Source organism: Setaria viridis, chromosome 8 (genome assembly GCF_005286985.2).
Source record: "Setaria viridis chromosome 8, Setaria_viridis_v4.0, whole genome shotgun sequence".
Classification (NCBI taxonomy): domain Eukaryota; kingdom Viridiplantae; phylum Streptophyta; class Magnoliopsida; order Poales; family Poaceae; genus Setaria; species Setaria viridis.
The window spans coordinates 974783-988302 of record NC_048270.2 but is presented as its reverse complement, the minus strand read 5'-3'; the positions used below and the strand labels follow the sequence as shown (position 1 = coordinate 988302).

The following is a 13520-nucleotide window of genomic DNA, read 5'->3' as shown; positions in this document are numbered from 1 at the left end:
TTTTTATGTAAGTCACAAGGCAAGTATTACAATAATGAGACAAAGAAGAGTATAGAACACGTCAATACCTGTACTTTGATTTGTTCATGTATGTGTCAAAGTGGTACATACCGATAATGGCACTAGCCATAATAGCAAGTCTTCTCCTCTTCTTCTGACACTTCAAGACATATTCTGCTATTTCCTAATCATCATCAGACCCCTGCAATCAATAGTAGCAAGTAATTAGTAACAGCAATTAATCAGTAGCAGTAACCAGTAGCAAATAATCAGTAGCAGCAACATGAAAAGTTCAACACACAGCATCAAGTAGCAGTAACCAGCAGCATCAACTAACCAGCAACAAACAAGCAAGAAAATGTAATGTAATCCCAGTAGCAGCATCTAAATTCAAAAAATATTCAAAAGGTTCATAACACATGAAAAGTTCAGCACACAGATGTTCCACACACAAATTATGTTCCATATAAATTAAGTTACAACATCAAATCAATTGTAGTCCTGGTAGCATCTCTTCAACTACTTCAACATGTTTTCATTCTTTTTGAACTGGTAAAAGACTTGTTGATTATATTGAAAACTAAACATTTCAATAGCCATGTAGTATTCCTTTGAGTCATAATCTGCTCCACACTCCACAGCCAATTCCAGACATCTTGCTATATCTTGTTTGATCTCCTTCTTCTGCCGGCTCTTCTTGTTTGTAAGTTGAGCTAGTGTTTCTTCTTCCTTATTTTTTGCAATTTGTAACTCTATAATCAGCCCTTGAAACATCTTCAATATTGGACTTTTGCTTTTCTTGGGTGGACTTGTAGTTGTATCTGTAGTGTTGCTTGCCCTCTTGCGGCTGTTACTACTCATTGGACTGCTCAAAAGCCTTCTCCATCTGCATCTTCACCTTCCTCATCATCATATGCTCCTTTAGAGTCATAAGGTGCTTGACTAGGGATGCAAGAGATTGATCCATCTACTGTCACCCCATGAAATATTTCAGCTAGTTGGTCAACATAAGTAGGTACTCCATACTGAAACTTCTTACATTCAGATTTTTTTTGAAACACACAAACAAACAGACAAACAAAGATGAATTATATCACAAACATGAAGACATAACCGCAGCATTGAAGATGTGATAACAAGGTTCAAAGATATTTTACCTCTGTCTCTTTTTTCAAAAGGATGTTGATGCTATGATTATTCCATCAGCTCTCCGGTTTAAAGCAGTATGGTTATTAAGCATAACCCAGAATGTGTATAGAGTTTTGCATTGTGTCCATCTATTCCTCATTTGTTTGGTAGAATGTTTGAGGCCAGTTCTTGTGTAAAAACCTTATCGCCACATTATAACCTCTACCTGACATTGTACCATTCAAGCAATTCCTTGCCCTTATTTGTTCAATTGCTAGATCACAGAAAATATGTGTGTTTTCCTAGGACCAATTGGCCTTGTCAAATTGATTCTATTACATAAAATATTATCAGCTATAAATAAGGGCATCACAGAAAATCAGCTACAAATTGACATCACAGGAAATGAGCTACAAATTAACATCACAGGAAACCAGAGGAGCTTATCATAATCATAATCAACTCATGACAAATAAGGGCATCATAGGAAATTAGTTACAAATTGACATTACAGGAAATCAGTTACAAATTCACATCACAGGAAAGTAGAGGAGCTTATCATAATCATAATCAACTCATGACAAGTAACCAGCAGCACAGGAGATCAGCTACAAATTGACATCACAGAAAATCAGCTACAAATTCACATCATAGGAAAGCAGAGGAGCTTGGATCTTACCGAGTGGGAATGAGCTTTAGAGCCATCGTCTTCTTCATCCTCGATTGCGCCTAGTTGCTCTGGAGGAACATAGCTGTGGCCGGCAACCGAGGATCCACGGCCTCCACGGTGTACCATCGATCCCACACGGCTTTCCCCTCTGCCTTCGCAGGTAGACACGGATCCCCCACGGCCTCCCCCTTGGCCTCCACCGGATCTCGCTCTAGTGGTCATGGACCTCAAGCGGCAACCTCCACAGCCTCCTCCGCGGCAGATCTGCCACCAGGGGCAAGGAGAGGTAGCCCTTGGTTGCCGGCAGCATCATCGCCTGGAGATATTCCTGGTAGGAGCCAAGGTGGGGGAAGCCGTCGGCTTGAGAGTTGAGGTCGAGGCTCCATGCGCATCAGGGGATCGGAGAGGCTGTGGACCGCCGGCGAGGAGAAGGGGCCGAAGTTGTCTTCGTCGCCGGCGTCCAGGGAAGCAGGGAAGTTGCGGGTAGCCGCCAATGAAGAACTCGCCTGAGAGAAGAAGTCCCGGTACTGTTTCTCGTGGCCATCCATGATGGATGCGGTGGTGGGGAGGACCAGGTGCTATGGCGTGGGGAGGAGCGGGGGTGGTGGCTCCAGCGTGGGTACGAGAGGAGGCGGTGGCGGTGGCGTGGAGAGCGAGCGACGGGAGTAGGGAGGGGAGCGAGCGGCGGTAGCGGGGATGTGAGCAAGCGGCGAGGCTTCTGGAGGAAGAGAGCGCTGGCAGCAGGGAGAGGTAGGGTTCGGACGGGTGGGATGGGGAGTAATGAGGGGTAGGGGTGTCTCCGAGGCCTTTTAGTCCATTTTAGTCCACCCCTCTTGGACTAGAGGATTAAAGGGTTTAGTCCACATTTTAGTCCAGCTGTTTGGCACTTTAGGGACTAAAAGGGGCTAAAATAGGTAGACTAAATTTTAGTTCATGGTAACCAAACAGGCCCTTAATTAGATGCTTATTTGGGCCTTGTTTAGTTGCCAAAATTGGGAGTGCCAAAATTACTGTGCCGGCACTGTAGCACACTGTAGTGTTTCGTTTGTATTTGTGAATTATTGTCCAAACATTGACTAATTAGGTTCAAAAGATTCGTCTCGCAAAGTACAACAAAACTGTGCAATTAGTTTTTAATTTCATCTACATTTAGTACTCCATGCATGTACCGCAAGTTTGATGTGATGGGGAATCTTCTTTTTGCATAGTGGCAAAGTTGGGAGTTGGGGGTGGAGTAAACAAGGGCTTGCTCTACTTTATTACGAACGAATTGAAACGATTGAAGTTGTGGCTAGTAGTACGTATGTATAATGAGTGGACACTATATCTAGATGCATAATAATATATATGAATCTAGAAAAGTTAAAACAACCTGTAATTTGGAACGAGGCACGATCACGTGCATGCATTCATCTCGTCCTACTACGTACGGTCAACTGCAGGTTTGGTGCTCTCAACCACCGGTGCACTGCACTCATGCACATGTACGCAGCAGTACTACGAGGCCAGATCACCACCCTCCAAAATTCACCTCACTCCCTACTTATACCCTGCCTCCCCGTCACAAGCTCAACAATCCAAGCTAATACTACCAAACAATCAGCTAGCTTACACTTCACTGATCAGATCAGTAGTCACACAGTATACACTTGTCGTTGCGTGTGCAATGGCTCCTCGCGTTGCCGTTGTGGCGGTGGTGGCCGTGCTGGCTGCGCTGGTGGCGGCGGAGACGGCGTCGGCGGCCGTGAGCTGCAGCGAGGTGACGTCGGCGGTGGTGCCGTGCCTGGGGTACGCGATGGGCAGCGCGGCGTCCCCGTCGACGGCGTGCTGCAACGGGGTCAGGTCCCTCAGCACCAGGGCCTCCTCCACCGCCGACCGCCAGGCGGCCTGCACCTGCCTCAAGAGCATGACCGGCAGGCTCGGCGGAGGCGGCGCCAGCATGGGCAACGCCGCCAACATCCCAAGCAAGTGCGGCGTCAGCGTCGGCGTACCCATCAGCCCCAACGTCGACTGCTCCAAGTAACTACTACTGCTTAATTACCACTCACATCATCATCTCTTCAGATTCTTCCTTCTTGTTGACCATTATTACCTGTTTTATGCAGGATTAACTGATCAGAAGGTGGCAGGGCATCATATGGATGGATGTCGGTCATCAGATTCGGAGCAGTGATCACTCGTGTTTACTACCTTACCTTTACACCATATATGCATCTATATATCTCTGTCGTCGTCGTACCAGCTGCTAGGCCAGCAATACAATCCTTGCCTTGCTCATGACCGGGTTTGCTGGGCCTCTGTTTTTCCTGTTGCTGCATATGCTTCGTTATAGGCAGGCAGCTCTCTGAATGAATAAACTCTTTGTATCGGATCATATGTGCCATCCTTTTCGATACACGCATTTTTTTTTTAGTAGTGCGCGCGAGTCTATCGGATATGCAAGTGGTGACCTCGCTCTTCATGAGTTGTGACAATGCCTGGCCCTGCCTCCTGCCAGTTGCCTTGCCCCTGCTTCTGCATGCATCCTGGTTCAGAGAGAGAATAAAACCACTCTGTTTGGACTGCATTGAATGCACAGCAACAGTCTTCTGTTGGGCCGTACGGCTATGGCCTGAAATCCGGATGTGGGCTTTTCAAAGCCTTTCTAGTTTTATGGGCTTTGTTTTCGGTCTCGGCCCAAGCAAGGGAGGTGAGAGACCTAGCGCCACACTTTGGAGGAGCAAATTCTATCTCACACGATAGTTGAAGGGTGTTAGATAGACTTTTCCTTTTTGTATAAAATTGCTTGTTCCTGTTTTGTATATGGGCTGATCTGTTTTGTTTGCTGGCTTTTCTTTCACCTTTTTCTGGGATGAGCCCAAAAACACGATAGCATGCCATAATTTTTATTTGTTAAAAAAATTGAGCAAGAATAAAACAAAAGTCACCCCATTATTAGCTAAGCAATTGGTGCAGCTCGTTTCAGAGCACCACTAGTGTATATATTTGTGTGAGTATCCGCATGAGGGAGAAGAAGACTAGTGTTTCAAAAGAGTTTATTTCATTAAATGATGTGACACGTACAACTTTAATGGCACAACAAGATGGTTACGAAGAGAGAGGGGTGGAGTTTCATTAAGAATGGCTTTATGTACAACACAGTGATAATGGTCTCATAAACACATGATCATACGGGTGAAACGACGACAAAATTAGTAAATCTGTGGAATGATCTTATGCACAACAACAGTAACATGACCTTAATCCAATAATAGTGCCATCTTTATGTTTGTTCTAGAAGAGGGCCAAGAGGTTGGTGGCACAGGGGAATGCATGTGCCAAGCAGCTATGACTCTCCACGGTGGGACGCCGACCCACTTGCAAAGTTGCAAGCCTTGCGTGCCCGCTCTAGCAAGTGTCCGCGAATAAAAGTTAAGTAGGCCATGAATACATAGTACTCCTACGGTGTATAGGAGACCGCTATTTGATGCACTCGTAGGTACACGTGTCGCGATTAGCACTTGGCAGGACATTGATGCAGGACACGTGTCACCTATATGCGAAGGTGTCCTGGACCTTCACGACTTTTTCCTTGATCCCACGAAGCGAAACCGGACCTCCTCTGCTCTGTCCAAACATCATTTCCTACCATCACACTTAAGTAAACATCGCGGACCTCCTTTGCTCTGTCCAAACATTATTTCCTACAATCACGCTTAAGTAAACGTTGCTTACCTTTGGTGACGGTTCAGCGAGGGTGGCATTTAGTATCCCGATTCAGATCCCCGACGCAGTCCGAGACCGTTCTTCTTTTTTTTTCTTATGGAGCATGCAGATACATGCATGTAGATGCATGGACTTGGACAGATGTCAAGTGTGTACGAGTTGCACCGCTTCCCTCACTCGTACTCAGCGGCTTGTACAAGCATGTAGCGGTGTGTCGATCCACACCACAGTCGCGACGTCCGGCCCATGCAGTTGTCCATCGCTAGCAGCTCGATGGCTGCAGCTGGAGGGTCTGGGTGCACAAACGAGTTTCGGCAACGAACCGTCGGTGCTCCGTGCTTGTGCATCTGTCTGTCACTCTGGAGCACAACAAGCACCGACGTCGTCGTCTACAATTTTCTGGACAATTCATCACTTAATGAATTTACCAACGGCTAACCTCCTGCAAAGTACGTGTCTTTAATTTGTTTCTGGTTGCAGCCATGCATTAACTATTGTGGGAAGATTACAGCTGGAAGGATCGATCCGTGTAAACGAATGGACGGATGGATTGGTATGATGTTTAAACGTACAATTATCATCGATAAGCACTCGCATCCACCCCCCAAACCCTCGATCACTGACACTGAATGAATTGAATGCGTGCTGCCTCAACTGCACACCGACCATCATCTGCTGGCCCAACTCCCAACCACCTCCTGCCGGTCCCTTAACTCCCATCCGGTCGATCGAGACCGACACCAACGACAGGGATCCACCGACGACCGGAACACACCATGGGCATGGGCATGGCCATGCATGCACCCATCAGCTAGCAGCTCCCCGTCTCCGTCCTCGTCAGTCATCGCTCACAAACCACACAGAGAGCTAGGTCGATCGAGACCCTATTTAAAGACCAACATTCCCTCCTCACCAGCAAAGCAAAGCACATTCTTCCCAAGCAGCTTGTAGAGCACATCGTCCGATCCATCGACCACAGCGCAGCTAGCAGCTAGCACAGGAACACGCACATCAGCATGGCTCGCGCTCAGGTGGTGGTGCTCGCCGTCGTGGCCGTGGTGCTGCTCGCCGCGGCGGCCTCCGAGGCCGCCATCAGCTGCGGCCAGGTCAACTCCGCCATCGGCCAGTGCCTCCCTTACGCCCGCGGCCAGGGCTCCGCCCCCTCCGCCGGCTGCTGCAGCGGCGTCAGGAGGCTCAACTCCGCCGCCACAACCACCGCCGACAGGCGCGCCGCCTGCAACTGCCTCAAGAACGCCGCCAGGGGGATCAGCGGACTCAACGCCGGCAACGCCGCCAGCATCCCATCCAAGTGCGGCGTCAGCATCCCATACTCCATCAGCACCTCCACCGACTGCTCCAGGTAATTAACACCTCGATCAATCATCCATATCTTCGACTTTAATTTTGCTTCAACCAGCAAGTAATCAAATTAATCACTGCATGCATGAAATGCATATACTGATTCTTGCTTCATGCTGCAGGGTGAGCTAAACGACCGCCGGATCTATGATCCATTCCACCGCTCCGAAGCCTGCCTGCCTCCACCGTCGCTACATACCTATACATGTATGAGTTGACTGATGAATAAGATCTCTCTCCGCCGTCGTGTACGCTATTATACGCTTGCATGGTAGTGTGTGTCGTCGTTCATGTGAGAGAGCGGAGTCCTCCGATCCTTCTGTCGTCGTCGTCGTCGTCCTTGCTACGTTTTGCGTGCTCCTCCGTTTCCGTTTATGGAGGAGACCGAGTCTGTACCTTGTCCAGTACCTTATTATAATACATACTACACCTCTGTTTTTGGTATGCTCCATGAGTTTCGATGCTTTCTGCTTCGTCTCTCTGCACTTTTATTCTTTTACAGTTTTACTATTCGTCCTAAGTGCGTAAAATCAACATATTGCTCTACCTCCATCCTAGATAGTTGGATCAAAAACACAATATTTAGTGTTAGCTAGGATGGGGATTGGATCACTTGAAAATTACTCATACATTTCTATCGGCACACAATGCTCGCAACCAATACAAGTCATTTCTTCAAAGGAAAGGTGATTATATTAAAGATAAATAGACAGTACATCCCACACAATACATGAATCAGTTAACCTGAAAAATAAAGAAAAAAATCGTTGGATCAAATAGAAAATAAACTAGAAAACGTAACTAGGTGTGCCGTAAGGATGAGATAATTCGAAAGCCGGATTAATTGGTATTTTGGTGCATAAACTAACAAATTACAAGTATTTACCATGTCTATCAAAAGCCACACTAACACAGAGAACGTTGTTCATATCGGATCATACGTGCCGGTCGAAAGTGCATCAAGTCCTTTCGCATCGATGCGTAAAACGACTGACACTAATAGCACTACAAAGTACGCATTATAAAAACACTCATATACATTCGTTTATCCGCATCAGTGCAGTTGGAGTTGGAACGAATAAGTCATCCGTGCCAGCTTAATATAGGAGCCGCAAGCCCGCAACATGGATATATCCCCCAAGTGTTATCCATTAGCATAACAAACCTTGGGTTCGTGTTGGTTCTTGTTATGAGCCGGAATGGATACTCCTAATAACAAGATCCAACATGGATAGTCTTCGAGGTATCCAGCTCTCGTTAAGAAGAAACTCTGATACGAATCTTGTTACGAGTCGACGTTGATATTTGTTTTGAATTTGTGATTTGAGTTCAGTTTGTTTTGAAAATTTATAAAAGTTTTATATGGAAACAAAATAAACCAAATCAAAGTAGTTTAGTTTATTATTCTCCGTTGGTTATTCTGTCATCTAGTTTTTAAGTCTAATCTTAGAACCAACTAAATTCCGTGAATCACATTACCAAATTTTGTAGCTCTAGTGTCTTCTGAGTTACATAATAATAATACTGTTCTTTTTTATGTATATATATGTGCATGTGAAAGATGATAATTCAAAAAATTAGACAAAGATATGAAAGCAAACAAAAATTAAATGTGGCGAAAAATAAATGGAAGAAAATAAGATAAATAAGAAAAGAGGGAAGAAAATTCCATGCATCCGGTATGCAAACCATATCGTGTGCATACCTGCTCCCGCAAAGCGACGCGTGGACGGCGCGACCATCCGACGGATCCTGACGAGGGCGTGTGCCCACAAGCTAAAGTTGCAGCAGCTCGACTCCCAGCGCTATTTCGCCCGCCGCCCGCTCTCGGCAGTCGGCTCGGCTCCCGTTCAACGTGCGCCGCTGCTGTCAATGCAGTCCCGTATCCCGTGTACTGCCGCCTCCCTCTACACGCTGCTGCGTCTTGCCGTCGCCGTCGCCTCCTCCCTCTCCACGAAGTCGCGTCCTTCTGTCGCTGCCGCTCCCTCTCGGAATGCAGTTGCTAGAGCAGGCCTGCTTCACATGATGAGCATCTGAATTTCCGAATCATCTTTGTTCTTCTTGGGTTGGCAAGATTCAAATATGGGTGACGTGTGACGAGTATTCTGATATTTAATTGTTCCTCCTTATGCTTTCATTTTCGAAATTAGAGGCCTGTGGGAGTTCAGGGAACTGATTTCATCACGCGGGTGACGCTCCAGGTTTTCAAGGACATCGATGTTGTTCAGCTCAAGAGTGGCCAGAAATCTGGATTGTGATTCTTTGAAAATATGATTGTTTCTCTGATCTAAAATGTTCATACTCTGAAATGCTTAGAATGTGAAATCTGGTGGCATCAGTTAAAATCCATATGTATTTTCAGATAAAAAGATACATTATACATTGACACTTGATCCTATCAATACAAAGTCTCTCTACATGTACAATTCGATCACTACACAAAATCTCTCTGCAATACTTAATCACTACAATACACCAAAGCGACAACACCTATCGTTCTGGTAGGTGAAGTTGCAACCAATTGTTAGGTGAAGATAGAATAATTAGCTGCACAAAAAAAAATCAGTTTTACAACAGGCATCAAAGGGGAAGAGCAATATCATTTCAGTCAATAGTATATACAATGTGCTTTACAGTAGTAGCTAGGTACAATGTGCTTTACAACAGGCATCAAAGGGGAAGAGCAATATCATTTCCTCAGCAGAGCAGAGCACCTGAGCTACACTGCTGTCGAGCTGTTGCTTCAACTGCTGAACTCAAGAACCAAGGAAACTAGCGCACAAAGAAAAATACAGAGGTCCGAGAGATGCTAAAAATGCTTGCTGCTGCACCTTTAGATCTCGAACTGCAGGGAACAAAAGAAGCAAAACAACTGCACCACTTGAACAAGTAATGATTCCTTCTACTGTATCTGAACAAAAGAGGACATGGTCCTATAGACATCAAGCGAGCATACGAGGTTGGAGGATGACGAGCTCCTCCAATATGAGCACTGCCGGAGGAAGAAGGCAGCACCAGTGGCGGTGGCGGCGGCGGCGACGTGGAGCAGGCAAGCGACCGTGATGCGATGGGATAAGTTGCCGAGCCGAGAACGGGCATGCCTGGAGACGAGCCGCCAGCACCTAGATACACCGTTCGTCTGGGAATTGAGCCGCTGCGCGCGATTCGTCAGATCCCGAGTCCATCCACGCGGCATGCATCGGCATCGGGGTTGCAAAGTCATGGGTTTGCACACCGGATGTATGGAATTTTCTTCAAGAGAGATAAATAAAGTGGGCCTAGGGCCAATTTATCTAGTCATCCACATGCTCGCTTGGGCTACTCCACTGAGTCCACACAAGGAGGCCGAAGAAAAGTTCTCCTATCCAAGTGGGCCTTTTTTTTTTCCAATAAGTAATTCCAGAACATCTATCTTACTTTAAAGTATGTTGGGCCTATATTCTCATATGTACTTTCCACTTCCGTTACCATAGCCTAGATAACGATAAGCAAAGAGGATTTTGTTTCTTCATCATATCTCCATGTCTTAAAAAGTATGTTGGCTCATGATTTTTTTTTCTTCGTACCGGCCTAGCTACGAGCTAATTTACACTACTAGAAAAATAACCTCTCGTCCCGAAGCTTAGTACCAGTCACTTTCTGACCCGATACTAATATTAACATTAGTACCGGATCTGATGGATAGCCCCCGAGGAGTCCCCGTGACCCCCTTTAGTACCAGGTGGGGGTCCCACCCGGTACTAAAGGCCCTAAGGCACATTAGTACTGGGTGGGGGGCTGCTCATCCCTCTCTCTCTCTCCGCGTACTGGCCGGCTCTTATATGATCCCTTCCTCCTCCTCCTCACTCTCTCACAAAGTCTCCTCCTCCTCTCTCTCTCTCACACAAAGTCTCCTCCTTCTCCTCCTCCTCTACTGCCTCCCTTCCCCCCCCCCCCCCCCCGCCGCTCTCCCCTCATTGGCGGTGAGAAGCAGCGGCGGGGCGAGGTGAGGTGGTGGCGGCGTCGACGGCGGGGCGAGGCGGGGCGGCAGGCGGAGGTGGATGTGGGGCGGGGGGGGGGGGGGGGGGGGGGAGGGGCTGGCGGTGGTGGTCGGCAGCGGTTGCGGATGCGGGGGCGGAGGGGCTGGCGGCGGTGGCCATTGGTGGGGGTGGGGTGGGGCCGGGGGGTTGCAGGCGGGGATTTGTTTTTTAAATTTTTTTAATATCCTTTAGTACCGAATTACTAGTACCGGTTGCGAAACCAGTACTAGAGGGGGTTCCCAACCGGCACTAGAGCCATTTTCTCTAGTAGTGTCAGTAAAAGGCCTTAAGAGCAGTGTTTCCTTTCCAAATGAGATATTACTGTGAAGGGAGATTTAATTTGCACCAAACTACTAGCAGTATGGAGCTATGAGTTTGAGTAGTGTAGAAAGCATAAGGTCCTAGAGCAAGATTTTCAACATATAGAAACTGTGAAGTAGCACTACCGAAGAAATTGTCATCACTGCAAGTTTAATTTACTGTTGGTTCACCAGGTTTTGGACTAGTGGTCCTGGCTGGAGCACTTAAAAAAATTTAAACCGTTCCCTTGGCAGTTCAAGGGTAGGAAAATATGACAACCGCCTATACACAAGATCAGTCTTTGTTAATAGAGACGAATAAGAGTGATCATGATCAATCAGTTAGAGAGTGAGAGCGTCAACGTATGTAGAACCCGTGAACCTGCTAGTAGCTATAATATATAGTAGGAAAAAGACAGCCTATACACATGATCAATCCTTGTCGTTGTGGTGATCACACAATATTTCTCTCTCTCTCTCTCTCTCTCTCTCTCTCTTTACTAGCTAATAATATGGTAATTTTCTTACCCACAAAAAGAAACGATATGGTAATTCTATAGGTTCTACGAGACAAACTTAGTTGCTTCATTTACTTATTATTAAGACAATAAATATTGTAGATGATCAGCTCTTTATTATTAAGGAGCCAACAAATAATACGGCGCTAGACACAATAACATGCATGATGTGAAGTTGGAATTGAAGTTAGTTGGTTGCATGCGAACACAAGGTCGTGGCTGAGAAGCGTCCACGTGCGTATGGAAGAGAGAGAGAGAGCAATGCCAGTTAGCTATAGCAATGGAATGTTTGCTGGTGATGGATAGAAGCTTGCATTGTTGGCTGGCTAGTCTTTGCATCCATGTACAGAGACGTGGCAACAAACATTTTGAGGCCGCCACTACTGTCAAATACAAATGATGAATCGATTGATGGAAGCTGGGCTTGCTACTTGACCTGATAACTAGGTTAACTACACTGCAACACCCTGAACATGAGATTACTAAACGACGGCGACCGGAAACTACTTTTTGGAATGCTAGTTAATTTCTTTACAATGCGATCGACGCATGGTGACAACTGGTTTCTTGGAATGTATGTATGCATCATCGCATCGGCAGGGTATCCTTATTGGATCTTATTACTGTTGAGATGCCGCTTCCTCAGGGAATCGCAGAAAATGCCACACGTAACATTATTGTAGTAGTTAGGTTGATCAATGCAAGTTGGCAGCAAGCAGAGAGCTCAGTTGCCGTTGCGAAAATTCTAATTGTGCTATAATACATTTGGGTACCTGTACATAGAATGCACCTAGATCAACGGGCGCACCAGGTTGGAGCAACCAGCGCACCCAACCAAACATGTGGTGCATACTTCCTAAGTTAATTTATATCTTTCACCTACCACGTAAAGCCATCTAGCATACAAATCCCATCAGACAGCATGCATGTAATCTTTTGTTGGTTCGAATCTTTGAAACAAAATTTTCTTTTAAACTATAACCCCGATTGACAAACCGTTTGTTGCATCTGACTCAAAAAAAACTATGCTTAACAAAACTAGATCCAATATGAATATTTTTTTTATCATTTAAGCGAGTTGCATATCAATGTGCTACCGATTACAACTCTGTCTACCACCGAGTTGCGACTAGTTATAACTCTGTGTATTATATGCATCTAGTCACTATAATCACATCAAGTTACAATTTTGAATTGCAACCATACCTTGTTGCAACTAGAGTACCAACCATGTTGCAACTGAGTAGTAACTAGTTACAATCAGTAGTAACTAGTTGCAATTGGCTAGTAACTGGTTGCAATTCTATTCAATAGGAAGCATATCTGGGTGCAATTAGAGTAGCAACTGGGTTGCAACTGAGTATTAAATAATTACAACAATAAATGTTGGTGCTAAAAATCGGCCGATGACCCTCATCGTCGGACACACGACCCGGGAGAATCTGATTAGCTCCTGTTTGGGTTATTGCCCTGGTGCGGTTCGCGCAACGTGCCAGTCAATCTGACCTGTTGATTGACAAGGAAAGAATAATATTAAATTCCGGGGGTTTCGATCGGCTAGGTTTCCGATCTGCCTTGAAAAGTGTATCAACGAATCGGCCGATTTACGGTAGAGACGACCGGCTATAAAATAGCCGATAATCACGTAGCAATTGTAAGGAAAACTACTAGAGCAACCTAAACAACACTACAGAAGAAACACTTGGGATAGATCTAATCGGCTATGTGATGATAAAGGATAAAAGTAATAAAAGCCGACAGTTCGCTAATCGGCTATGTGATGATAAAGGGTAAAGGTAATAAAAGCCAACAGTTCGTACCT

The 13520-nt window shown here is 45.9% G+C and overlaps 2 protein-coding genes across 2 annotated transcripts; both read left to right on the top strand.

Annotated features, from left to right (window-relative positions):
* Positions 1-3358: 3358 nt before the first annotated feature.
* On the top strand, positions 3359-4172 carry LOC117833716 (non-specific lipid-transfer protein 3). The gene is made up of 2 exons (XM_034713310.2): positions 3359-3817; positions 3904-4172. The coding sequence occupies exons 1-2, from the start codon at positions 3465-3467 to the stop codon at positions 3911-3913; spliced, it is 363 nt and encodes a 120-aa protein (XP_034569201.1). The 5' UTR covers positions 3359-3464; the 3' UTR covers positions 3914-4172.
* Positions 4173-6403: 2231 nt separating this feature from the next.
* LOC117833717 (non-specific lipid-transfer protein) lies at positions 6404-7306 on the top strand. The gene is made up of 2 exons (XM_034713311.2): positions 6404-6863; positions 6985-7306. The coding sequence occupies exons 1-2, from the start codon at positions 6520-6522 to the stop codon at positions 6992-6994; spliced, it is 354 nt and encodes a 117-aa protein (XP_034569202.1). The 5' UTR covers positions 6404-6519; the 3' UTR covers positions 6995-7306.
* Positions 7307-13520: the final 6214 nt, after the last annotated feature.

Excerpts from the sequence above, each read along its gene's own strand:
- LOC117833716 (XM_034713310.2), top strand. The coding sequence starts at position 3,465 with ATGGCTCCTCGCGTTGCCGTTGTGGCGGTGGTGGCCGTGCTGGCTGCG.
- LOC117833717 (XM_034713311.2), top strand. The coding sequence starts at position 6,520 with ATGGCTCGCGCTCAGGTGGTGGTGCTCGCCGTCGTGGCCGTGGTGCTG.